The sequence below is a fragment of the Wickerhamiella sorbophila genome, assembly GCF_002251995.1.
Source record: "Wickerhamiella sorbophila strain DS02 chromosome Unknown contig2, whole genome shotgun sequence".
Classification (NCBI taxonomy): domain Eukaryota; kingdom Fungi; phylum Ascomycota; class Dipodascomycetes; order Dipodascales; family Trichomonascaceae; genus Wickerhamiella; species Wickerhamiella sorbophila.
The window spans coordinates 1903791-1930715 of NW_020194005.1; the positions used below are offsets into that span (position 1 = coordinate 1903791).

Below are 26925 nucleotides of genomic sequence, written 5' to 3' on the forward strand. Positions count from 1 at the left end.
GGTGCTACTGTGTAATATAGTCTGTTAATTTTTCTTTGTCTCAATGTCTGCATTGCCTGCAATGCTAAGGTTATTCCATTACATGGGGTAGTTGAAACCGTGGCCCTGGAACTGCTGGCCGCCAAAGCCGCCAAAACCTCCTTGGCTGAAGCCGCCGCCAAAGCCCCCTTGGCTGAAACCACCTCCAAAGCCCTGTTGCTGGCCTCCAAACATTTGGAAAAACATCGACGGGTCCATGCCGCCCATGCCACCCATGCCGCCCATACCGCCCATGGGATCAAGGTCGACTCCAGAATCATAGTGGCCGCGTTTTTGAACATCGGAGAGAATTTCGTATGCCTCACCAACCTCCTTAAACTTCTCTGCAGCTTCTTCGTTGCCGGGATTCTTATCTGGGTGATACACAAGTGCCTGACGACGATATGCTTTCTTGATTTCAATCTCAGTGGCTGTTTTCTCAACCCCGAGAATTTTGTAGTAATTCTTTCGTGAGGCTTTCCGCAGCTCGAATTCGGCTTCTTGAAGTTCCCGTCGAACGGTGGGATCGTCTTCACGCTCCAATACCTCTTTGAAAGTTTGCACGGCCTCCTCCCATCTGTCGAGCTGGCCAAGCACCCGTGCTTTGGTGCGTAAGGCTTTCACAAACCCGTCGTCAGCATCAAGCGCTGCATCACAGTCGTCTAGTGCAGCTGTTAAATCTTTCAGTTGCATGTTAACAGTTGCGCGATTAGAAAACAGCCTGGATGCAGCGAAGCGGTTGTGCGGATCCAGTTCAATTGCCCGAGTGTACAGCTCACGAGCTTTAGCGTAGTCACGGCTTTTGAATGCAACATTGCCCTCCTCTCGAACCTTGGAGATCTCTCGAGCGAGCTTGTGCAATTGACGGGCATTGGAATTGTCCGGATCAAGACGTAAAGCCTCAGAAAAGTGAGTCACCGCTTTCGCAGTGTCTCCCTCGTAGTAGAGAACTTTACCTCTTAAAGCAAGAGCCTCTGGGTCTTGAGAATTCTCCCTTAGTAGCTGAATAGCAATTGCACCAGCCTCAGCAACCAGTCCACCTTTTATAAGAAGTTCAGCACGGAGAATCTTCCATGCTCGTGGGGTGGGAACTCGCTGACCCAGATGACGCTCAGCAGACTCTAAAGCATAAAGACCTAATTTGTACTCACGTTGGGAGTCAGTAACAATAGCCCTAGCTTGATTGAGATTGCCTAGCATCTCTTGAGCGGGTAGAACATCACCCATTGACGCGGGTGGATTCATGCAGGTAAATAGCCCTAAAGCATCGTCAGGTCGCCCGAGTAGCGTGTAAAGCTTTGCAAGCCGAAGCTGAGACTTCCATGCCTCGGGTGCCAAACGGTGTGACAAGCTAGCGTCGTCGAAAGCCTTGAGATATTCACGAGCCTGCATCAACGCAGCTGCACGGTTTCCATATAATACAGCATTGCCAGGCTCGAGACCCAAAGCCTCGGTATACTTTTCCACTGCTCCACTATAGTCTCCGGTTTTGAACAAACCGTTCCCTTGTTCCTTTAAAACCTCAGCCATTTGTGAAAGGTAAGAGTGGAAATTCAATTTATTCCAGAGACTTCTCAGATGACCTCAGCCGACTATAGGTGATTATGTCATGCACTACTTCTGGCTAGGTGGTTTTGAAACGCGGATACATCAGATCTGAGGGAAAAATAGAAACAGGTAACAGAGGGGAAAGCCTAGAAACAGTATTCGCGCGGATGAGCCTTGATTACAGCCATTCTTCCTTTGTGACTGAGCCACAGCAATCAAACAAATTTGCTGCTTAGTGCACTGTAGGAAAGCCATTTCTATCTTCACTTCTATAATTAGCGTTTAAGATCAACATAAATAGAGTTCTTAGCAGACTCCCCACTTGCACGTTCATTTTCTTTTTGCATGCTGCGGGTTGATTTATTGCAGTGGTGATTCTGCACAGTTCATCAGCGGCTACATTATGTTGCATATAGATCACGAACAAACCTTAATAAAACAGCAAACTTTGGACGAGTAAACCCACAGTTTCCATGTGAATGTGAAGTCAAAAAGCTATTAGAATTCATCCAAAATTATATCACTAGTTAATGAGACCATAAAATGCAGCAACAACTGGTCCAAACTTGATCATTTTGAGAAACTCTTGGCTTTATGCAATCCCTCTAAGTCTTTGCGAATTTTTGATGCACGTTATTTAGCAATCTAATTACAGTAGAATTACAGTTGAGTATATATTTCCTGGCTTACCACTTTCATAGACTATCGCGCCATGCTGATTTTTGCTACGTTTGTATGGTTAGCGTTGCAACTAGTGCCAGCAAATGCCGCACTGGATTCAGAAGGCCCCCAAAGTGGCCATATCAAAAGAGCGATCTCCACTGATTTGTTTGCCAATGAGCCGCGAGCAGTTCCAGTAGTTAATCCTCAGAAAGCTCCAATGGCCCCCAACTTAGATCAGACTCCGGTTCGAACTTCTGAGTTACTCTCACCAGTCCCGCTCCTCGCTACTAACCCCGGGCATCTTCCGAAGTCAGCTATTGAAGCCTCGCCGATCGATAAGCCTAATACAAACTTCGAAATGCTATCCAGTCTCCGTGAGATGTCGACGTCAACTGAAGAGTCGCCTATGGCATTTCCCTCCTTACCCAGACAATCCTCCGCAATGAAACCTCTTGAGGAATCTGCAAGTTTAACGCAAGATTCTTCCGTTAGCACTGCTATATCGCTATCGCCGAGCGTGTCATCGTCATCTTCATCGTTTTCCAGCACTTTACGAAGTGTAAGCTCACTCTCTGCTAGTCTGAACTCATCCTCAAGCTCACTTTCTAGTGTTTCCAGCACCTCGAGAAGTATTTCTAGCAAAAGTTCACTATCCTCTAGTTTGAACCCTTCCTCAAGCTCGCCTTCTAGTAGGGGAAGCAGCTCGGGGAGTAGTTCTAGTAAGAGCTCACTGTCCTCGAGCTTGAACCCATCCTCGAGCTTGAGCCCTTCTTCGAGCTTGAGCCCATCCTCGAGCTTGAACCCATCCTCTAGCTTGAACCCATCCTCGAGCTTGAATCCATCCTCTAGCTTGAGCCCATCCTCGAGCTTGAACCCATCCTCGAGCTTGAACCCATCTTCGAGCTTGAACCCATCTTCGAGTTTGAACCCATCTTCGAGTTTGAACCCATACTCTAGCTTGAACCCATCCTCTAGCTTGAACCCATCTTCGAGCGTGAACCCATCCTCGAGCTTGAACTCATCTTCGAGCTTGAACCCATCTTCAAGTTTGAACCCATCTTCGAGTTTGAACCCATACTCTAGCTTGAACCCATCCTCTAGCTTGAACCCATCTTCGAGCGTGAACCCATCCTCGAGCTTGAACTCATCCTCGAGCTTGAACCCATCCTCAAACTCACGTTCCAGCAACACAAGCATGGAAAGCATGTTAGGGAGTAGTTCAGGTGATAGTTCACTCTTCAATAGCTTGAAATCATCCTCGAACTTACTTTCTGCACTTTCTAGTAGCGCGATGTCGAACTCGACTACGATCTTGTCAAGTATTTCTAGCGCAGCAAGCCAAGGAATATCAACCAGCTCAAGCTTCTCGAAATCTATGACTGCTTTAAGTTTGAGCTCCAGCTCAGGTACAAGCGTTGAATCCCCTCTGAACTCAGTATCTAGCGGAATGAGCAGATCTTCAAAGTTAACACCCTCTTTGCACAGTTTGAGCAGCTCCTCAGCCATCCCCTCTGCATCCTCAGCTATTTCCAGCTTCAATTCAACCCATTCGCTCGTACCAAGTTCTACAAGATCGAGATCTCTTTCTTCTGGTATGACTAGTACAAATTTATCATCATCTTCCGTCGTGTTATCCACAAGATCTGCTATTTTGAACTCCTCTACAGAAATCGTTTCTCGAAAAGATACCTCATCTAACTCCTTTTCATCTTCTACAGTCAAAAGCGCAATGATTCCATCCACGTCATTGGGGTCATTATCTTTGCCAAAGTCATCCAGTGAGTTTGATAGCCAGTCGAACTCTGCCAATGTATCGGTTACATTTTCGGTGACCCAGTCAACCCAATCAGAGCCATCGACTAGATCGCTGAGCATCCTTTCAGCCTCATCGCCGAACAACTCATCACTTTCGCTTCACTCTACATCGCTGTCCAGTTTTTCTTCAGGCACTTCTTATGCCAACGCATTATCACGATTTTTAGAGAGCACTATTTCTGGTTCTCACAGTTCACTGAGACTGTCCAGTAACACCTCCCTTCCGATCACCCCAACCGTCTCCAGTGAGCCATCAAACTCTTTTGTATTGAACGGCACTTCGACAGTCAGTAAGGCAAGCTCGCCTATTGTTAATTCCTCAGTGTCTTTGACACCAACTGACACTTCGAATTCAACAGCCATATCGAGCTCAACACAGTCAATAAGTTTCTCCTCTGCTCCTTTGAACTCATCGACCTTGGTTTCCACGACAAATTCTTTTAGGCGAAGTTCAGGTTTAACAACCGTGACAAGTGTGTCATCTTCAAGTGCAAATCCCGATCGCTCATCTAAGAATGCTTCTCTCTCTATTTTTAGTGTGAGCACATCTATGCTCACCAATAGTTCGAAGACGCAGTTAAGCTCATTAAGTGCCACCCTGAACGATACATCTTCAATCAACGCAAGCAGTATACTTGCTTCATCACATTCAACTGTCTCTATCACTACAACAAATGGTAACAGTTCTGTTCTTGTTATCACCTCGGCTTCAGATCTGTCCGCCAGCACGTCTGCTGTGGGATCAAATACATCTATCTCAACATTCTCTTCGAGTGTATCAGCAAAGTTATCTTCCAATGTATCGTCTCCGACGACATTTGCAAACACATCGATCAGCCTGAGTAGCTCACTGAGAATTACATCAGTGAACTCCTCCTCAGTTATGATGAAAGCATCTACAAATATTGCAAGTGGTTCCTCGAGCAGTACGTCATTTACCAATTCATCAATGAGACTGAACAGCTCTTCACTGGTGTCATCATCGAAAATGTCCTCGATTGTCACAAACACGTCATTGCCAACATCATTGACTAACAGTTCTGCAACAATTTCAAGTAATGTGCTCCCGACACTGTCCTCAAACACATCCTCGCCAACATCATTCACTAACAGCTCCGCGACAATTCGAAGCAGTGAATCGCATCCGACATTGTCCTCAAACACCTCTCTGTCGACAACATCCACTAACAGCTCCGCTATGGTTCCAAGCAGTGCATCGCTCCCAACACTGTCGTCAAACACCTCTCTGCAAACATCATTCACTAACAGCTCCGCGACAATTTCAGGCAGCTCATCCCTCCCCACACTGTCGTCAAATAGCTCTCTGCGAACATCGTTCAATAACAGGTCCGCGACAATTCCGAGCAGTGCATCGCTCCACAATTTGTCGTCAAACGCCCCTCTGTCAACATCATTTACGAATAGTTCGACGGCAATTTTAAGCAGTACATCGCTCCCCACACTGTCGTCAAACGCATCAGTGCGCTCAAACACCTCTCTGCCAACATCATTCACAAACAGTTCCACGATAATCTCGAGCAGCTCATCGCTCCCCACATTATCGTCAAACGCATCAGTTTTCTCTCACAGCTCCCTGCCAACATCATTCACAAACAGCTCACTAATAATCACGAGCAGCTCCTTGTCCCCTGTATTGTCATCAAATGCACCAGGGCTCTCAAACACCTCTCTTCCAACATCATTCACCAACAGCTCCTCGACAATTCCAAGCAGTGCATCTGTCCCCACATTGTCGTCTAATAGCACTCTGCCAACATCAGTCACTAACAGTTCCATGACCATTCCAAGCAGTAAATCGCTCCCTAAATTGTCATCAAATGCATCAGTGTTCACAGACACCTCTCTGCCAACATCATTCAACAGTTCCGCGATTGTTTCAACAAGTACATCAATTGTCAGTAATACAATGCCGACATTATTTTCCAATACTTCTGCGATTACCACGGAAAATTCGAAGCCCACATCATTTTTCAACACATCTGCTTATATTTCAGCTGAACCTACTCGTCTGAAAAGCACAGAGGGGTCCGAGCTAGGTGCTGGAGGAACATCTGCAGAGCGACCTCCTATACTTCCCAACAGTACTTATGCAGAACCAGGGTGTCCCACATGTTTGAACTCAACGTTATGGCATAGCACAGCTTGCACTGACTGTACAGAAGTTCTTACTGAAACTGCCCCTTGCCCCACCTGTGAGACTAAAGCAGGGAACATCACCACAATGATCACTGAACAATCTAATATAACATCAAGCTCTGCTCTATCATATTCGACCATGACATCTTCACCTGGTACTATTATCACGACTGTCACAGTCCCCTGCACTCACAAAACATGTTCTGTTCCTGAGCTGACAACTACTGTCACCATCACCTACCCTACACCCACAGGCCCAGGTGAAACCATGACTGTGAGTCAACTTACAACAGATGTTGTTGTTGAAGAAAACACGAAATCACTGACGGTCACTGTTACTGTGCCATGTTCCACTCTTCCTTCAACACCTACAGGTATGCCCAATGTCACCGCTCCATCAGGTTTGGCTACCTCTGAACTATCTCCGTCACATCCAACTGTGACATCGGCTCCTGGAACCATCGTTACTACTGTTACAGTCCCCTGCACTCACAAAACATGCTCTGTTCCTGAGCTGACAACTACTGTCACCATCACCTACCCTACACCCACAGGCCCAAGTGAAACCATGACTGTGAGTCAACTTACAACAGATGTTGTTGTTGAAGAAAACACGAAATCACTGACGGTCACTGTTACTGTGCCATGTTCCACTCTTCCTTCAACACCTACAGGTATGCCCAATGTCACCGCTCCATCAGGTTTGGCTACCTCTGAACTATCTCCGTCACATCCAACTGTGACATCGGCTCCTGGAACCATCGTTACTACTGTTACAGTCCCCTGCACTCACAAAACATGCTCTGTTCCTGAGCTGACAACTACTGTCACCATCACCTACCCTACACCCACAGGCCCAAGTGAAACCATGACTGTGAGTCAACTTACAACAGATGTTGTTGTTGAAGAAAACACGAAATCACTGACGGTCACTGTTACTGTGCCATGTTCCACTCTTCCTTCAACACCTACAGGTATGCCCAATGTCACCGCTCCATCAGGTTTGGCTACCTCTGAACTATCTCCGTCACATCCAACTGTGACATCGGCTCCTGGAACCATCGTTACTACTGTTACAGTCCCCTGCACTCACAAAACATGCTCTGTTCCTGAGCTGACAACTACTGTCACCATCACCTACCCTACACCCACGGGCCCAGGTGAAACCATGACTGTGAGTCAACTTACGACAAATGTTGTTGTTGAAGAAAACACGAAAACATTGACGGTCACTGTTACTGTGCCATGTTCCACTCTTCCTTCAACACCTACAGGTATGCCCAATGTCACCGCTCCATCAGGTTTGGCTACCTCTGAACTATCTCCGTCACATCCAACTGTGACATCGGCTCCTGGAACCATCGTTACTACTGTTACAGTCCCCTGCACTCACAAAACATGCTCTGTTCCTGAGCTGACAACTACTGTCACCATCACCTACCCTACACCCACGGGCCCAGGTGAAACCATGACTGTGAGTCAACTTACGACAAATGTTGTTGTTGAAGAAAACACGAAAACATTGACGGTTACTGTAACTGTACCATGTTCCACTCTTCCTTCAACACCTACAAACGCGCCCAATGTCACAGCCCCGTCAGGTTTGGCTACTTCTGAACTATCTCCGTCACATCCAGCCATAACATCGGCTCCTGGAACCATCGTTACTACTGTCACAGTACCTTGCACCCATAAAACATGTTCTGTTCCTGAGCTGACAACTACTGTCACCATCACATACCCTACACCCACGGGTCCAGGTGAAACCATGACTGTGAGTCAACTTACAACAAATGTTGTTGTTGAAGAAAACACCAAAACATTGACAGTCACTGTCACTGTACCGTGTCCAACTTCAGAAGCAGCGCCTACAAACGTACCCGCTATTACTTCTTCACCTGTTCAACCCCCCAGCCTCAGTTATTTGACTACAACTGTCAGTATTCCATGCACTACACTTTGTGAGTCGAGCGTGTATACTACATATTTGACGGTGGCTGTACCAGGTACAACGACGTTAGGTCAGACGATGACAGTCAGTGAGCTGACCACAGTTGTAAGTGTGAAGCGTAATACTAAGATAGTGACTGTTACGGTTACTGTGCCGCGTGAAAATACACGTGTGCCTCTTCAAAGCTACAAGATAACCACTGAAGGACCACAGCCATCGGCGCCGCTTACTACTATCACGCTCCCATGCACTGAAGAAACTTGTGTTGAGAGCTACAAAACAATCACTATTGGTCCACATGCAACCAATCCTTCTGTCTCCACTCTTACCCTACCATGTACTGGAGAGAATTGCGTTGAAAGCTACAAGACAATCACTATCGGACCGCAGCCATCTGCTCCGCTCACTACTATCACGCTCCCATGCACTGAAGAAACTTGTATGGAGAGCTACAAAACAATCACTATTGGTCCAAATGCGACCAACCCTCCTGTTACTACGCTTACACTGCCTTGTACTGAAGAGCATTGTGTGGAAAGCTACAGGACAATCACTGTCGGACCACAGCCATCTGCTCCGCTCACTACTATCACGCTCCCATGCACTGAAGAAACTTGTGTTGAAAGCTACAAAACAATCACTGTTGGTTCACAGGCGACCAATCGGGTCACTACACTTACGTTACCTTGCACTGAGGAGAGCTGTGCCGAGAGCTATAAGACAACAGTTGTGACCCAAAATGCAACATTTGCCCACACTCAAAGTGCAGGTATCCGAACGGTCACAGTGTCTTGCTCGGGTGATGAATGTCTTCCAGGTCATTCCACCTCCGTAATTACCTTGAGCAATACTGAAGTCTGCACTGGAACTACATGTGGAATCAGTAATACAACTCAGTCAACTGAGTACTCCGCAACATCTACGGGCACATTACCTCTTCCTTGCACGGATGAATCGTGCAACGTTACATTGAATACAACTGTTCCAACAGTGGAATCACCTTCCGAGAGTCATCCCTACTTCCCTGTGTCGACCAATTCTAATGTGACCCACACTGGATCCAAGTCAGGTGAACATACTGAACTATCTGTTTCTTCAACGGAGATGAATCCACCGTCGCAAATGAACGTTACCTCAACGGTTGAAAACACAAGTTTAACAAACACGATGAATGTTACTGAGACCTCAAAATGGAATAAAACCCTCACTTCTGGGCTCAGTTCGACTGCTACCGAGCTACCGATTCCGACCGTATCAAATGTCACTGAAACTTCTGTCAAGAACCACACTGCTACACACATGGTAAACACAACTGCAAGTGAAATGCCTCCGTTCACCACGGCATCGAATGTAACAGCGACATCAACCTGGAATAGGACCATGACAGGAATGAATACAACTGCTACGGAGCTACCAATTACGACCATATCAAATGAGACCTCTGTTACGAACCACACCGCTACAAAAATGGTAAACACGACTACAAGTGAGGTACCTCCGTTCACGACAGCATCGAATATGACAGGAGTGAAAACAACTGCTACCGAGCTACCGATTCCAACAGTATCAAATGTCACTGAAACCTCTGTCACGAATCATACCGCTACACAAATGGTAAACACAACTGCAAGTGAAGTGCCTCCGTTTACGACAGCATCGAATATGACAGGAGTGAATACAACTGCTACGGAGCTACCGATTCCAACAGTATCAAATGAGACCTCTGTTACGAATCATACCGCTACACAAATGGTAAACACAACTGCAAGTGAAGTGCCTCCGTTCACGACAGCATCGAATATGACAGGAGTGAATACAACTGCTACTGAGCTACCGATTCCAACAGTATCAAATGAGACCTCTGTCACGAATCATACCGCTACACAAATGGTAAACACAACTGCAAGTGAAGTGCCTCCGTTCACCACGGCATCGAATGTAACAGCGACATCAACCTGGAATAGGACCATGACAGGAATGAATACAACTGCTACGGAGCTACCAATTACGACCATATCAAATGAGACCTCTGTTACGAATCATACCGCTACACAAATGGTAAACACGACTGCAAGTGGGGTACCTTCGTTCACGACAGCATCGAATATGACAGGAGTGAATACAACTGCTACTGAGCTACCGATTCCAACAGTATCAAATGAGACCTCTGTCACGAATCATACCGCTACACAAATGGTAAACACAACTGCAAGTGAAGTGCCTCCGTTCACGACAGCATCGAATATGACAGGAGTGAATACAACTGCTACGGAGCTACCGATTCCAACAGTATCAAATGAGACCTCTGTTACGAATCATACCGCTACACAAATGGTAAACACGACTGCAAGTGGGGTACCTTCGTTCACGACAGCATCGAATATGACAGGAGTGAATACAACTGCTACTGAGCTACCGATTCCAACAGTATCAAATGAGACCTCTGTCACGAATCATACCGCTACACACATGGCAAACACAACTGCAAGTGAAATGCCTCCGTTCACGACGGCATCGAATGTAACAGCGACATCAACCTGGAATAGGACCATGACAGGAATGAATACAACTGCTACGGAGCTACCAATTACGACCATATCAAATGAGACCTCTGTTACGAACCACACCGCTACAGAAATGGTAAACACGACTACAAGTGAGGTACCTCCGTTTACGTCGGCATCAAATATGACCGGGACAGCACTCCGGAGTAAGGCGTCAACATTTACGCTCAACACAACTGCTGTTGAGGGGTCAGGATCAAGCAGCGCAGGTATACAGATCTCTTCCCAAACCGTTACTGAGTTATCCTCGAGCCATAAGACCACATTCACCGAAACTACGATACTTCCTTGTGTGACCTGTACAGGATCCGCTGGCTTAAATATGACCGGCACCAGTATTGAAAGCGTTCCATGCGCTACCTGTGTTGAGACGTCCACCTCGGAGTTTAATATGACAGCAACCAATTACCAAACAGAATCTTGTGCTACATGCATCTCCACATCATCCATGGAGGGTAATAGGACTATCAACAGTGCCGCTACTACTTCCTGTGAAACATGTTCTGGATCATCCCAATGGAATACGACTGGTGCTAGTGTCAGTACAGTTCCATGCGATACCTGCACTGTATCGTCAGTGTCAGAATGGAATAATACTGTCATCGACACTGAAACAGTTCCTTGTAAGACCTGCATCCCCACTGTTGGGTCAGAGTTAAACCACACTGTAACTCGGTTCACTTCATCACCATGCACAACGTGCGCTACTCCTAGTTTCGGGGCGAATCTCACTGCTACCAGCGTTGCATCTACTCAATGTGACACATGTAGCACGTTAAACAATCCTGAATGGAACACAACGGTAACTGCCACCAGCTCTGTTCCCTGCCAGACATGCACAGCCATATCAGGTAAGATCTCCAGCGTTACTTCAATGGCAACTGTTACCATTCCTTGTACGGAGACTTCATGCGAAGTGAGCGCATACACCACTGCCCTGACTGTGGTACACCCATCAGTCGCACCTGAGCAATCTGTTGTTAGCAGTGTGATGACGACTCCGGTCGTCATCTCATCTCAGACGTACATGGCAAGCCTGACAGTTCCCGCTCCTGCTCCAATGGTTTCTGGAACTCAGCCGGCACCTGCTGCACCTGGCGTCACTTCAATGGCCACTGTTACTATTCCTTGTACGGAGACTTCCTGCGAAGTGGGTGCATACACCACTGCCCTTACAGTTGTACACCCATCAGTCGCACCTGAGCAATCTGTTGTTAGCAGTGTGATGACCACTCCGGTCGTCATCTCCTCTCAGACTTACATGGCAAGCCTGACAATTCCCGCACCTGCTCCAGTTGTATCTGAAACTCAGCCGGCACCTGCTGCACCTGGTGTCACTTCGATGGCCACTGTTACTATTCCCTGTACGGCGACGTCTTGCGAAGTGAGTGCATACACCACTGCCCTTACAGTTGTACACCCATCAGTCGCACCTGAGCAATCTGTTGTTAGCAGTGTGATGACCACTCCGGTCGTGATCTCCTCTCAGACGTACATGGCAAGCGTGACAGTTCCCGCACCTGCTCCAGTTGTATCTGAAACTCAGCCGGCACCCGGCGTCACTTCAATGGCCACTGTTACTATCCCTTGTACGGAGACTTCATGCGAAGTGAGCGCATATACCACTGCCCTTACAGTGGTACACCCATCAGTCGCACCTGAGCGATCAGTTGTTAGCAGCGTGCTGACCACTCCAGTCGTGATCTCATCTCAGACGTACATGGCAAGCCTGACAGTTCCCGCTCCTGCTCCAATGGTTTCTGGAACTCAGTCGGCACCTGCTGCACCTGGCGTCACTTCGATGGCCACTGTTACTATTCCTTGTACGGAGACTTCCTGCGAAGTGAGCGCATACACCACTGCCCTTACAGTTGTACACCCATCAGTCGCACCTGAGCAATCTGTTGTTAGCAGTGTGATGACGACTCCGGTCGTCATCTCCTCTCAGACGTACATGGCAAGCGTGACAGTTCCTGCACCTGCCCCGGTCGTATCTGAAACTCAGCCTGCACCTATTGCATCCGGAGTCACTTCAATGGCCACTGTTACTATTCCTTGTACGGAGACTTCCTGCGAAGTGAGCGCATACACCACTGCCCTTACAGTGGTACACCCCTCAGTCGCACCTGAGCAATCTGTTGTTAGCAGTGTGATGACCACTCCGGTTGTGATTTCATCTCAGACGTACATGGCAAGCGTGACAGTTCCTGCACCTGCCCCAGTCGTATCTGAAACTCAGCCTGCACCTACTGCACCTGGCGTCACTTCAATGGCCACTGTTACTATCCCCTGTACGGAGACTTCCTGCGAAGTGAGCGCATACACCACTGCCCTTACAGTGGTACACCCATCAGCCGCACCTGAGCAATCTGTTGTTAGCAGTGTGATGACCACTCCAGTCGTGATCTCATCTCAGACGTACATGGCAAGCCTGACAGTTCCCGCTCCTGCTCCAATGGTTTCTGGAACTCAGTCGGCACCTGCTGCACCTGGCGTCACTTCGATGGCCACTGTTACTATTCCTTGTACGGAGACTTCCTGCGAAGTGAGCGCATACACCACTGCCCTTACAGTTGTACACCCATCAGTCGCACCTGAGCAATCTGTTGTTAGCAGTGTGATGACCACTCCGGTAGTCATCTCATCTCAGACGTACATGGCTAGTGTGACAGTTCCCGCACCAGCTCCAATGGTTTCTGAAACACAGCCTGCACCTGGCATCACTTCAATGGCCACTGTTACTATCCCCTGTACGGAGACTTCATGCGAAGTGAGTGCATACACCACTGCGCTGACTGTGGTACACCCATCAGTCGCACCTGAGCAATCTGTTGTTAGCAGTGTGATGACCACTCCGGTTGTGATCTCCTCTCAGACGTACATGGCAAGCCTGACAGTTCCTGCACCTGCCCCGGTCGTATCTGAAACTCAGCCTGCACCTATTGCATCCGGAGTCACTTCAATGGCCACTGTTACTATTCCTTGTACGGAGACTTCCTGCGAAGTGAGTGCATACACCACTGCCCTGACTGTAGTACACCCATCAGTCGCACCTGAGCAATCAGTTGTTAGCAGCGTGCTGACCACTCCAGTCGTGATCTCCTCTCAGACGTACATGGCAAGCGTGACAGTTCCTGCACCTGCCCCAGTCGTATCTGAAACTCAGCCTGCACCTATTGTACCCGGATTCACTTCAATGGCAACCGTTACTATCCCTTGTACGGAGACTTCTTGCGAAGTGAGTGCATACACTACTGCCCTGACTGTGGTACACCCATCAGTCGCACCTGAGCAATCAGTTGTTAGCAGCGTGCTGACCACTCCAGTCGTGATCTCATCTCAGACGTACATGGCTAGTGTGACAGTTCCCGCTCCTGCTCCAATGGTTTCTGAAGCACGGCCTGCACCTGGCGTCACTTCGATGGCCACCGTTACCATTCCTTGTACGGAGACTTCCTGCGAAGTGAGTGCATACACCACTGCTCTGACTGTGATGCACCCGTCGGTCGCACCTCAGCAATCTGTTGTTAGCAGTGTGATGACCACTCCGGTTGTCATCTCATCTCAGACGTACATGGCTAGTGTGACAGTTCCCGCTCCTGCTCCAATGGTTTCTGAAGCACGGCCTGCACCTGGCGTCACTTCGATGGCCACTGTTACTATTCCCTGTACGGCGACTTCCTGTGAAGTGAGCGCATACACCACTGCTCTTACTGTGGTGCAACCATCGATCTCTCCAGGGCAATCTGTTACGAGTAGTGTGATCACTACTCCAGTCGTGATCTCATCTCAGACGTACATGGCTAGTGTGACAGTTCCCGCTCCTGCTCCAATGGTTTCTGAAACTCAGCCGGCACCTGTTGTACCTGGTGTGACGTCGATGGCTACTGTTACCATTCCTTGTACGGAGACTTCCTGCGAAGTGAGCGCATACACCACTGCTCTTACAGTGGTGCACCCATCAGTCGCACCTGAGCAATCTGTTGTTAGCAGTGTGATGACCACTCCGGTTGTGATTTCATCTCAGACGTACATGGCTAGTGTGACAGTTCCCGCTCCTGCTCCAATGGTTTCTGAAACTCAGCCGGCACCTGCTGCACCTGGTGTCACTTCAATGGCCACTGTTACTATCCCCTGTACGGAGACTTCTTGCGAAGTGAGCGCATACACCACTGCTCTCACTGTGGTGCAGCCATCGATCCCTCCAGGGCAATCCGTTGTTAGTAGTGTGATCACCACTCCAGTCGTGATCTCATCTCAGACTTATACGGCATGCGTGACAGTTCCTGCACCTGCCCCAGCAATTTCTAATACTCAACCTGCACCCTTAGTACCTAGGGTCACTTCTATGGCTACTGTTACCATTCCTTGCACGGAGACTTCCTGCGAAGTGAGTGCATACACCACTGCGCTGACTGTGGTACACCCATCAGTCGTACCTGAGCAATCTGTTGTTAGCAGCGTGATGACCACTCCAGTAGTGATCTCCTCTCAGACGTACATGGCTAGTGTGACAGTTCCCGCACCTGCCCCAGTTGTATCTGAAACTCAGCCTGCACCTATTGTACCCGGAGTCACTTCAATGGCAACCGTTACTATCCCTTGTACGGAGACGTCTTGCGAAGTGAGTGCATACACTACTGCCCTGACTGTGGTACACCCATCAGTCGCACCTGAGCAATCAGTTGTTAGCAGCGTGCTGACCACTCCAGTCGTGATCTCCTCTCAGACGTACATGGCAAGCGTGACAGTTCCTGCACCTGCCCCAGTCGTATCTGAAACTCAGCCTGCACCTACTGCACCTGGTGTCACTTCGATGGCCACTGTTACTATTCCCTGTACGGCGACTTCCTGTGAAGTGAGCGCATACACCACTGCTCTTACTGTGGTGCAACCATCGATCCCTCCAGGGCAATCTGTTACGAGTAGTGTGATCACTACTCCAGTCGTGATCTCATCTCAGACTTATACGGCATGTGTGACAGTTCCTGCCCCTGCCCCAGTAATCTCAAACACTCAACCAGCACCTGTTGTACCTGGTGTGACGTCGATGGCTACTGTTACCATTCCTTGTACGGAGACGTCTTGCGAAGTGAGTGCATACACCACTGCGCTGACTGTGGTGCACCCATCAGTCGCACCTGAGCAATCTGTTACGAGTAGTGTGATCACTACTCCAGTCGTGATCTCATCTCAGACGTACATGGCTAGTGTGACAGTTCCCGCTCCTGCTCCAATGGTTTCTGAAACTCAGCCGGCACCTGTTGTACCTGGTGTGACGTCGATGGCTACTGTTACCATTCCTTGTACGGAGACTTCCTGCGAAGTGAGCGCATACACCACTGCTCTTACAGTGGTGCACCCATCAGTCGCACCTGAGCAATCTGTTGTTAGCAGTGTGATGACCACTCCGGTTGTGATCTCCTCTCAGACGTACATGGCAAGCCTGACAGTTCCTGCACCTGCCCCGGTCGTATCTGAAACTCAGCCTGCACCTATTGCATCCGGAGTCACTTCAATGGCCACTGTTACTATTCCTTGTACGGAGACTTCCTGCGAAGTGAGTGCATACACCACTGCTCTGACTGTGATGCACCCGTCGGTCGCACCTCAGCAATCTGTTGTTAGCAGTGTGATGACCACTCCGGTTGTCATCTCATCTCAGACGTACATGGCTAGTGTGACAGTTCCCGCTCCTGCTCCAATGGTTTCTGAAACTCAGCCGGCACCTGTTGCACCTGGTGTCACTTCGATGGCAACCGTTACCATTCCTTGTACGGAGACTTCTTGCGAAGTGAGCGCATACACCACTGCCCTGACTGTGGTGCACCCGTCGGTCGCACCTCAGCAGTCTGTTGTTAGCAGTGTGATGACCACTCCGGTCGTCATCTCATCTCAGACGTACATGGCTAGTGTGACAGTTCCCGCTCCTGCTCCAATGGTTTCTGAAGCACGGCCTGCACCTGGCGTCACTTCGATGGCCACCGTTACCATTCCTTGTACGGAGACTTCCTGCGAAGTGAGTGCATACACCACTGCTCTGACTGTGATACATCCGTCAGTCGCACCAGAGCAATCTGTCGTTAGCAGTGTGATCACCACTCCGGTTGTGATTTCTTCGCAGACTTATACGGCATGCGTGACGGTTCCCGCACCTGCCCCAGTAATTTCTGAAACTCAGCCGCCACCTGCTGTAATCTCATCCGAGACATACCCGACAAGCGAGATAGCGACAGTTCCGCTGCCAGTACACACCAATCCTTTGATCACTATGGCTAATACGCTTCCTCAGAAGTATGTCACGGTTACAACTTGCACCCTTGAGCTTCCCTGTACCAAATCCGTGTGCGAGGAAAAGACATTTACAACCGAGTTTGAGCATACCTTTACACCCGCTGAAACTATGATATCAACTATCATGACTACCTGTATCACACTCTCTTCCGAAATACACACGATCGAATACACTGTTCCAGCACCTGCTAGTCAGGAATCACCACATACTATACTCCCCACTACGGGTATAGCTGAAACTCCTATCAATACAGCTCAACCTCTTCTCACTCACGAGGTACCCGAAGCCTCAGTAACCCCACCGTCTGCTTCAGAGCTTGTACCACCTAATGTGCCTGAAGTGTCAGAACAAGCACCTCCCATTCCAACCGAAATACAATCTATTGTTCCTCAACAACCACAAGGTTCACAACCACCAGCTAGAGCAGCCAATCCAAGAGAATCCCAGTATGGTATTCCTGCGGTACCACAACAGTCGATCGCACCTCTTAATTCCGAATCACCAGAGGGTTCGCAACCAACTGTTATCCCGACTGCTCCTCAAATATCTCTGCCTTCACCAGCACAACCAGAGTATCAAACGAGCAGCCCTGTGTATCAGCCCACTCCGGAAGTACCTGCTGAATCCCAGCCCGGTGTTCCAACCCCCCAGGTTCAGTCTCCTCCGGCAGTGCCTGCTGAGTCCCAACCCAGTGTTGCAGCTCCACAGGTGCAGTCTTCCCCTCCTCAGATGGTACCACAAGAGTCCCAACCAGAGGTCCCACTGGCTAATCGCGGCTTGAAAAGTCGCATCCCCGTTAAGCATGTGGTCGGCCTCGTTCTCATTTATCTGATCATTTAGCTCTTTTTTTAGTTCGGAAAATATGCTAGTTAATAAAAGAATTCTACAATAAAAAATCTGATAGTGACAATCCTTGCTTGGGGAGTTTGTGCTCACTTGCGGTTGATTTGGTCTTAGCGTTATTTTTTTTATTTCTGCCGATCGTTGAGGGCATAACAGCTTTGGTGTTTGATCTTTGTGACCGGCGATATGGTGTTTTGGAGATATTACCACATGACCAGCATGTGATCAGATATTTTTTTCCTACTTCGCCTGTGAACTTCCCTGTCTTGTTGGAAACATTGGCCAAGTATCGATGTATACGAGCTAATTGCCTTTTTCTAGATGCCTTGTTCCCCAGCAGTCCAATGGTACGAACGGAACAAGTCATGCCCGGGATCTGCAACTGACAACAATCATTGCAGACAAGTGTGTCCTTTTGTCCTTCCTGGTTCGATGCCTGACTCAAGTACACTCTGCTCAAGGGTGATCCTAACAACACTCTAGCAGACCGTCGGAGATGGGAAGCATCCATATTACGATATCAAAGTAGCGTGCATAATAATAAGCACTGAGGGAGTATAAACTAGTAAGATAAATAAGCTATTTGATGTCCAAGGAGAACGTAGGGCTGGGTGAAAGCAGAATTTCTTTGGCCATTAGATCATAATCGATTGGTGCGGCTCTTTGGGGGTTGACCTGGAAAACCTTGAAACCTTGGGGACTTGAATCCAGCAAGTCCGGCTCTATTTTAGGAGACACAGGGTAGTAATTGGCAAGGGTTTGCTTTTTGGGCGGCTTTTCAGGGGTCTGGGGATCCAGCAAGCGTTTTTCCTGCTTGACTTTGATTTTGGATTGGTTCATGAAGAACAATGGAATACGCTCTTTAAGATCGGAAACCCAGGCATCAGTATCGCATTCGAGATGATAGTCAATGGTTCCCTTCCACATACTTCCGCTCACGGGTGTTCGATTAACGAACAACACTTTACCTCCTTTGTTCCGCACTGCCTTTGCCAGGTCTTTAACCAGATGACGAATACCCACAACTTTGAGGGACGTCCCAGCAACAATGAGTAGATCGGGGGCTGATTTTATGTCTCTCGCCAAGCATTTACCAATAATATCACCATATGGATGCTCTTCGCCGTAGAGCACAATATTAGGCCGAAGAAGCCCGACTGGACGAGATCTTTTCCCACAAGCAGCTCGAGCATTTTCAGCGTGCAAACACTCGGAGCATATTGGGGCCTTGCCGCTTGCCAACAATTCCTCATCCTCTTTGGTCCAGTCCCGTTCAATCATGCAGTTGGGACACTTGAGCAGATGTATATCGCCATGCAGTTGGACAACTTCTAGTGACTGTGGCTCCGTGTAGCCCAAACTGAGTCCAACCTGCTTTTCCAAGCCATCGATGTTCTGTGTATAGCAGCGCAGAAGTTTCTTTTTCTCGCGGAGCCGCTTGATGAGGTGATGTGTGGGGGTTGGGTGGGCGTCCAGTATGGACTTTCGAAGTCCGGCCATGAATGTATGGAAAATCTGTACCGTCAAAGGATCACGAAACAGAATGCTATCGAATAGATCCTTTCCTTTAACCACAGCCTCAGGATATTGTCTTTTTACGATATTGTAAAGGCCATCTTCGGAGCGGAAGTCTGGAATGCCGGCATTACAGCTTACGCCTGCGCCCGTGATGAACACCACGCGTCTAGCTTTCTTCAAATACTGAGCCACATCTTCTAACCCCCTTGCAGACTCAGGATCATCGAGCCTAAGCTGCGGAATCATGGTCTGAAGGTCAATAACGAATGAAAATGAAGATAGGGGGTGGGGAGAAACTCAAAACAATATTTGTCAGCGGGGGTGTTTAACGCGCGGGAAACTCAAGCAGCCGCCGTAAGGTCGATAAAACTTGAGCACTTGGGAACAGATAACAGAGAACAGAGTGCCTATAATGTACGAATACAACTAGATTAAAAGAACATGTAGACAGCAGCGCATACCTAGACTGTGCAGGGCTCAGGCATCACCTCTTCATTACTCCAAGTCGAACGCGAGCTACACCACGCAACTGCGAAAGTAGATTAGCCGGGCTAGAAAACAGGGGTGCCCGCGGTAATCACCAGGGGCGCAGCTTCTTTTCAAGTGCACTGATTTGATCATCCGAGCCACCAACCCTACTCCTACCTCTTCCAATGACGGACCGGGAATCGATTGCTCTACAACAGTATTTGAAACATGCCCTCAATACATCTAATCGGAAACGACTAGCTGAAGATGATGTATGGACTGAAGATTTAGAGAACCTGAACTCTGAGCTGTCACAACTTGTTCTTCAAATGTCGAAGTGGAGGTCCAAAACGCAGCCCGCAGAAACCCCGGATCGGGTGATTCTCGTTCATCAGTCGGTGCCTCAAACCTATAACTACACGACCAAAAGGCAATTGCATTTATTGGCTAACGCCCTGAACCGGATTGGCTACGTGTGTGATGAAAAGAACTTGTTTGCGTGGTGGAGGAAAGCCACCCAAGCTCTCGAGCGCCTGAGGATTATTCGTACCAACAGCCAAGGCGACCTTGTACATTATTTCACGGTTTTGGAGAAACACCAGGCATTTCAGTCGCAATTGGTTGATTTGATCTTCGAGTTTTGGTATCCGGAGCTAGTTGCCAAGGTGCGCACCATGTTTGCTCTGAGACTTCCTGGAGAGCAGCTTGACCTGCAGTACCTCCACGAAACCATATTGGCAGTAGATGATCCATTGGATGTTGTGTCGCCATATCACAACTATATGCTGAACTTGTCCGCTCAGTTTGACAACGATGACTTTTGGCTCGAGAAGTCGACTGAAGGTATAACCGCTGCTCTTTGGCAATCTGAATACTCGCCTACAGTCGTACCGATGTTGATTGCTACATCGAGACTACAAAGGATTAGTCCTCAGATTCGGGTTCGATATTTACGAGTTCTGCGGGACCCAAACCAGCGATATGTTGCTCAATCAGACCCCATGGGCCATCTGGCAGATTTCATTCGCCAGAATCTCGATACAGAGATAGAGGCTGGCTATCAAGGGTATTTTGCTCCTCCTAAGCGGCGGATCCACGCCCCAATGCCCGGCTCCATAGTAGATTAAGCCAGATCAGCATGGGCATGTTGGCGAGCAGTCTGACCGTTTGGGGCAATTGCACTTGCGAAATGATGGTTTGCAGCATAAATGCGACATGAAGCCCGATACCAGCAAAGACATACCACTTTGGACTGGCTCCCATATTTACTTGTCCGTAGATTTCCAGTACGACTACAAGCATGATGAACGAGGTTGCGAGCGCAATTGGCTTGGCTTGTGGGATCAATTCGGTTAGACCACCGGACTGAAGCAGCATGTCAACCCACGATGAGCCCCACTGCCCGTAGGCAAGCATGACCGCAGCGACTTCGACCACCACCGTGAGACTTGGTCGGAATAGTCGTGACTCGTGCACGGCGACAATTAGAGCCAGCGAGCCGAAAAATAGAGCGATCGAGCCAGAATAACCATATTGCATTACATCAGGTTCAAGCCGTCGCGGGATGCCGGCACGATAAAGAGCGACCGCCAGTACGGCTAATAGCCCGGGTCGGATAAGGCGGAGCCGGAAGCTCCGTGATGCTAATCCCATGGCGGGGAAGGCTGCTGCCCAAAGAAAAATCTGGTCGTAGGCAGGTAGCCAACGGGGCATCTCCTGATCCAACATCAGAGCAAAGCTTAGCATCAAAAACCAACGATCCATGATAAGAGTTCAGATCACAAGAGTTCAGATCGCAAGAGCTATGGCTTAATCAGTGTCTATTAAAGCAGTTGGTGAGCTCGGAATTCCACAGAATTCTTTCTGCCAGGTAACTTATCGGCGTGGACTCCGAGAAATAGCTACTGGAAAACCCCAAAAAATATTATTACTGGAGGCTACAATGTCGGCACGTGGTGCAGGCGATAAATAAACTATGCGTGGGAGCTCTCAAAGTGCAGCAAACAGCCAAATTACGTCCGGCAAAGCGAGCAGGTACCCACAAGACACCTTGAGAAGACCCTTAAGAACTGCATCCACCGAGACAATGAAGAGGACGAGCCGCACAGTGTTTGCAGCGGTTTGACGTTGCTCAGGAGCCATTGCGGCCGATAGTCTTAGCATCAAAAAGTTGATAAACAAAACCATTACAGCGAGGGCAATTTTGAGCCATCCCTGCTGAAGGTCGCCGTATGCAAATGCGACACCGGCCATGAAGAGCGAAGAAACCCAGCTGGGACGGTTTGTCGTTTCATAGATTGCGGTCATTAGCGGGGCGAAGGCCAAAAAAGACACAAAACTGGCTAGTAGGGACATTTCCGTCGGCGTGCCAGCCTCGTAAACTGCTGCCACCGAAAGACTAGCCAGGCTGCAGTCGAATATGGGGGAGACATCTCCAACCAGGTATATCATCAGAGGGGCAGCCAATGGCAGCAGAATAAACCAGGTGCAGTCTGTACCATTCGGCGGCCCTGCCAGATATATTATAATTGAGCTAGCGGCATAGCAGGCTAGCTGGAAATGTGATCGCTGCATTTCACGGCGTCTTGAAAAAAACGGTCAACTGACTAATCGCCACACAACGACAAGGCTGTGTTGATAAAGAAGATAGAGTAACATTCTAAAGCATATAGTCTTTACTGGTCAAGGGAGGGACCTATTTCTCGGTGCGTCCTCCATGGGACACCCAGTCTTGGTAAGATCCCGGGTAGTTTGAAACGTTCTCATAGCCATAGCTGAAAGCTTTGGCGGCAGCCCGCTTTGATCGGGTGCCCGAGCGGCAGTAGAACAGCAACTTCTGCTCCAAGCTCGGTTTCTTGAAGCCTACCTTCTTCTCAAACTCCTGTTCATCGAGACCAAGTGCTCCGGGGGAAGCGAAAAAGGGCATATTGACTGCATTTGGGATGTGGCCGCCCCTGAACTCGGACCTCTCCCGTACATCTATGATAACATACTCCGGTGAGGGGGCGTTCAAAATTTCTTGGACACCCGTGAAATCAATGAGTTTCAGCGCTCCGTTGGTGGGATCACTAAAAGACGAAAACATTGCTCGTAGAAAGAGAAGACCTGCCGCCACCATCGCGATTTGGAGAAAGCTGAGAGTCATGGGGGCAAGAGTGGCGCCGTGCATAATCTTGGACTAATATACTAACCGACCCCGATCGTTGAGCATGCAAAATGCCTCGACCTATTTTTATCGACATTGCAATTGCCAGCAGAACAGCAGTCAATCACAGCCCATTCTATCCACGGTGCAGAGCAGGGACGGACAACAGCGGGCATTCCCGCCGGCTGCTATCGGTTCCTATCAGCGCCTCTACTGGCCTCCCAAGTACCCTTCTAACGCGAACCTCACACGTAATCGGTCCTAATGGCAGCCCCATCGTCGACTTCACCATTGGTGCAGGTGAACGTTGGCAATGTCAAGCACAAGCCGAAAGTGGTTGCATTGTATGAGCGTCTGTTGACAGAGGACTCACAGCAGCCCGGGTACTGGGTAGAGTTTTTCTTGCTTCCGGTTGCTCGCAATGAACTGCTGGCCAAGCTGCGAGAACTGAGCAACGAAGAGCTGATTTCCAAGGCGCCCACGCTCCAGACGCTGATGGCGGCCGCGGTGACGAATTTGCAGTCAGATGATGTGTTTTTGCAGTCGAATACCTTGGAGATCATGCAAGTAGTATTCCGGGTACTGCTCTTTGACAAGAAACTCTCATCCCGAGATGTCATTACTGCATTAGCTGGCTTGGACAGAATCGACCACATGATGGATCAGCTAACTGATTCGCTGCTCATGTTGTTGCCGGGCCAGCTGAGCCATAAAACCGTCCTGTTTCTGAGCATTGTTGCTGCCGCGTCGACGGGCACATCGCTAGCGAGCTACTTTGGCTATAAGAATTTCTTCACGCCGCTCATTATGTTTATTGATGCGCGGCCTACCGGCAGCCCCGAGCAAGTTGATGCATTTCTTGCAATTGGCATTCTGGCCAACCTGAACAAGTTCAATGACTCGGTGGATGTATATCTTCAACGCATCAACGATTTCGTGGACCAGGACATAATGTCAAAACTGATTACAGCCACAAAAGGGCCATTGGACAATTGCAGGTACGATTATGTCTATTCGCTAACCGCCAAGCCGTCGTGGCTCGGATGGTTCGGCCAGCCCGCTGCTCCTGCCAAACCGCTGGCCGATCTCCCTCAATCCCCGGAGATTGCCATTCTAATGCCACTCTACGAGTTTGCCGTACACAACGACGTCTTTGCAGTGAAACTGGTCACAATGACATCTGAGTTTCGTGTATTGATCGAGCTGTCTTCGCACTTGGTGCAAAACCAAACCAACGTGCGCACGCCAATATATGCCCGACTCGTCCTCCTAATGTTTAGGAAGTTTGTTGAGTCGTCGACGGTGTTTGCGCAGCTTGTGAACCCTGAGAATAAGACCGAATATGAAATCAGCCAACAGCGTGCTCCACCGTTGGAGCGCGATGCGACTCCTCGTTTACCGCTGGCCGGTATCTTGGATATTATACAGTGTTCATTACGTTTCAATGTTCGCAAAACAATGGACAACAGTCTCTATACCCTTATCTTCTATGTTTTGTTACAGGCCTTTGCAGCGTTGCGACAGGCTTCACTGGTGTTGCCATATAACTGGCCCCAGCTTTGGCAGACCTTGCTCTTGCTGCTGAAACACCTCAACAAAAGCGAGTCTGCTGTGGGCATTGAAGTCGCCAGCATGGCCTCCCTTGCCGTCGCTCATTGTCTTATTGAGCGAGACCTTTTTCCAGCCGAACAGTACGCTGATCTGTTCTATAATGTTGTGAACCATGCAGAAATTTTCCAAACGCTTGCATCGAAATATGCCTTGGCCAAAACAGCATCTTTAGCGGCCATCCACGCAATGGTCGCTCACTACGAGTTACTTTCGCAGCAGAATCCGGACCTTACCGAGCAAAACATTAGTGATGTCGTCAAGCAAGGACAGCATGCCGCTGCAATGTACGATAAGCAAAGGCCAAAGTCACTTCTTACTCGAGAAAACTTGCCAAGATTCAGCGAGGTCAACGAGCAACGGTTCTTGAAGCGGGTAACCAGAGTCGCCTTCGTTGATGCCATCAGCTTTACTTAGCGAACTTTTATTGTTTTTGTATGTGCTTTACGAAAAGTCAATTAAATAATCATGCCTGCTGGCTGCTAACTGCCAGCTCTAGAATGAGTTTTGTAGCAAATCGTAAAAATGGATATGCCGAGAACGTATCGTCATGGCGGCGTTTTGCTGCACCCTTATTTTCAAACCCATCAAACTTGAAGTCCACCAGGTAGTTATTTTGTTCCAGCTGGTACAATTGGATACGCATTTTGAGCAGTTCTGCTACCATTTCACCCTGGTCGTTAGGGGCCTCATTGCGCCAGCGCACATTGATGGTCCACAAATCATCGTTTCGATGTCGGGCCCATTCTGCTCCTAGGTTTTTAAGGGCACGGTAGATCTCACTCACCACATCAAGTGGGTAGGAGCGAGAGCGAATGCCGAAATGCCATCTGATCTTGGACTTTTTCACGGAAACAGGACTGAGCTTCTTGGACATTGCAACTCCATGTGTCTGCATATATGCAAGGTGGTACTGCGGCAAAGAGGAAGGCAGGATTGCGATACGAGAATCAGCAACGCCGACGGGGCCCAGATGAGTGGCATCAAATCCAAATGTAACCGGGATACCAGACTTAGTTAATGACGCGGGACCCGGTGTGCGAGTGGCATCACTGTTCGTGCGCGATCGCACATCGTTCGATTGTGAGTCCATATAGTTATCTAGCGCATCAGGTTCCTCATGTCTGCTTGCCTGCTGTTTTCTGTTATCCCACAGAATGCGGTACGCATCGCTGATTTCATTAGCGGCAGTGCTTCCGCTGGTAGGAACCTCACCATTGAGCGCACTGACAACAATATCTGTTGTATATCCCAGCTTTTGTGACAAGGTACGTACATCTTCGTCGTCCTTTGTGAATTTACGGCCCTCTTCACACTCACTGTTCGGCAGTAAATACTCGGGCATGCCTACCCTAAACCAGGGATCCTCCATGATGCTCTCGACATCAATCCGCATCAAGGGATCGACGACAAGCATGCGCCGCAGTAGGCTTTTGGCTCCCGGGCTGACATAGTCAGGAATGTAGTATGTTCCGCTCGATATTTTCTGGAACAGCTCGGGAATACTTTCATCATCGAACGGCAATCTGCCGCAAAGCATAACGTACAGAATCACACCGCAAGACCAAACATCGACTTCGGGACCAGCATAAAGACGACCAGAAATGACCTCGGGAGCGGCATAATTGGGAGATCCACACGAGGTCTTCAAGAAGTTACCATCGGTCATAATATTGGACAACCCAAAATCTGCGATCTTGATATCCATGTTCTCATCTAGCAGCAAGTTTTCCGGTTTGAGATCGCGGTGCACAATCTTATGCCTGTGGCAGTAGTCAACAGCCGAGATTATTTGCTGGAAAAACCTGCGTGCTTCGTCCTCATCCATACGTCCCTTCTGCACAATATAGTCGAAAAGCTCCTTACCAGCGAACTCCATAACCATAATGATCTCATCTTTAGACTTGATCACCTCGTAAAGCTTAATGATATGGGGGTGGCGCAGCAGACGCAGATAGGATATCTCACGTTCGACACGGCCCTGCATATCGCTTTTGGCCAGAGTAGACCTGTTGATGATCTTGAGGGCCACTCGTGAGTTTGTGGCCAAATGGTAGGCCAGTTTAACTTTACCGAACGAGCCCTCTCCAAGCTTCTTTACGATCTGGTACTTGTCAATACGATTCATGTTGCCATCTGTGCCCACCGAGGGCATTATTTCTAGTGTTGTCATATTCAAAATGAGGCAACTCCTGTTGGAGGGATGTTATGGCGGGGAGGATAGATGACTCAGGCGACGTCCGGCGTTTGGGATAATGACCGATCGTGCTCGGATCACGGGCTAAACTGGGGTTAATATAGAAGTATAAGAATAAAAATATGAGAGCAGTGG

At 48.8% G+C, this 26925-nt stretch overlaps 12 protein-coding genes across 12 annotated transcripts; 3 read left to right on the plus strand and 9 right to left on the minus strand.

Moving 5' to 3' along the window:
- Positions 1-78: 78 nt before the first annotated feature.
- On the minus strand, positions 79-1548 carry B9G98_04362 (DnaJ subfamily C member 7; the record flags this gene model as incomplete). The annotated part of the gene is made up of 1 exon (XM_024810919.1): positions 79-1548. The coding sequence occupies one exon, from the start codon at positions 1546-1548 to the stop codon at positions 79-81; it is 1470 nt and encodes a 489-aa protein (XP_024666687.1).
- Positions 1549-2463: 915 nt separating this feature from the next.
- B9G98_04363 (hypothetical protein) lies at positions 2464-4104 on the minus strand (the record flags this gene model as incomplete). The annotated part of the gene is made up of 1 exon (XM_024810920.1): positions 2464-4104. The coding sequence occupies one exon, from the start codon at positions 4102-4104 to the stop codon at positions 2464-2466; it is 1641 nt and encodes a 546-aa protein (XP_024666688.1).
- Positions 4105-4230: 126 nt separating this feature from the next.
- B9G98_04364 (hypothetical protein) lies at positions 4231-5847 on the minus strand (the record flags this gene model as incomplete). Its single annotated transcript, XM_024810921.1, has 2 exons — positions 4231-5593; positions 5633-5847. 2 exons carry the CDS (start codon positions 5845-5847, stop codon positions 4231-4233), a joined length of 1578 nt encoding a protein of 525 aa, XP_024666689.1.
- Positions 5848-6286: 439 nt separating this feature from the next.
- Positions 6287-17851, plus strand: B9G98_04365 (hypothetical protein; the record flags this gene model as incomplete). The annotated part of the gene is made up of 1 exon (XM_024810922.1): positions 6287-17851. The coding sequence occupies one exon, from the start codon at positions 6287-6289 to the stop codon at positions 17849-17851; it is 11565 nt and encodes a 3854-aa protein (XP_024666690.1).
- A 43-nt stretch (positions 17852-17894) lies between these two features.
- Positions 17895-18365, minus strand: B9G98_04366 (hypothetical protein; the record flags this gene model as incomplete). Its single annotated transcript, XM_024810923.1, has 1 exon — positions 17895-18365. The coding sequence occupies one exon, from the start codon at positions 18363-18365 to the stop codon at positions 17895-17897; it is 471 nt and encodes a 156-aa protein (XP_024666691.1).
- Positions 18366-18433: 68 nt separating this feature from the next.
- On the minus strand, positions 18434-19618 carry B9G98_04367 (NAD-dependent histone deacetylase HST3; the record flags this gene model as incomplete). The annotated part of the gene is made up of 1 exon (XM_024810924.1): positions 18434-19618. One exon carries the CDS (start codon positions 19616-19618, stop codon positions 18434-18436), a length of 1185 nt encoding a protein of 394 aa, XP_024666692.1.
- Positions 19619-20025: 407 nt separating this feature from the next.
- B9G98_04368 (hypothetical protein) lies at positions 20026-20967 on the plus strand (the record flags this gene model as incomplete). The annotated part of the gene is made up of 1 exon (XM_024810925.1): positions 20026-20967. The coding sequence occupies one exon, from the start codon at positions 20026-20028 to the stop codon at positions 20965-20967; it is 942 nt and encodes a 313-aa protein (XP_024666693.1).
- Positions 20921-21604, minus strand: B9G98_04369 (hypothetical protein; the record flags this gene model as incomplete). The annotated part of the gene is made up of 1 exon (XM_024810926.1): positions 20921-21604. One exon carries the CDS (start codon positions 21602-21604, stop codon positions 20921-20923), a length of 684 nt encoding a protein of 227 aa, XP_024666694.1.
- A 225-nt stretch (positions 21605-21829) lies between these two features.
- On the minus strand, positions 21830-22414 carry B9G98_04370 (hypothetical protein; the record flags this gene model as incomplete). The annotated part of the gene is made up of 1 exon (XM_024810927.1): positions 21830-22414. The coding sequence occupies one exon, from the start codon at positions 22412-22414 to the stop codon at positions 21830-21832; it is 585 nt and encodes a 194-aa protein (XP_024666695.1).
- Positions 22415-22535: 121 nt separating this feature from the next.
- On the minus strand, positions 22536-23009 carry B9G98_04371 (Thiosulfate sulfurtransferase RDL1, mitochondrial; the record flags this gene model as incomplete). Its single annotated transcript, XM_024810928.1, has 1 exon — positions 22536-23009. One exon carries the CDS (start codon positions 23007-23009, stop codon positions 22536-22538), a length of 474 nt encoding a protein of 157 aa, XP_024666696.1.
- Positions 23010-23249: 240 nt separating this feature from the next.
- On the plus strand, positions 23250-25010 carry B9G98_04372 (hypothetical protein; the record flags this gene model as incomplete). Its single annotated transcript, XM_024810929.1, has 1 exon — positions 23250-25010. The coding sequence occupies one exon, from the start codon at positions 23250-23252 to the stop codon at positions 25008-25010; it is 1761 nt and encodes a 586-aa protein (XP_024666697.1).
- Positions 25011-25059: 49 nt separating this feature from the next.
- On the minus strand, positions 25060-26766 carry B9G98_04373 (Carbon catabolite-derepressing protein kinase; the record flags this gene model as incomplete). The annotated part of the gene is made up of 1 exon (XM_024810930.1): positions 25060-26766. The coding sequence occupies one exon, from the start codon at positions 26764-26766 to the stop codon at positions 25060-25062; it is 1707 nt and encodes a 568-aa protein (XP_024666698.1).
- Between the last annotated feature and the right edge of the window lie 159 nt (positions 26767-26925).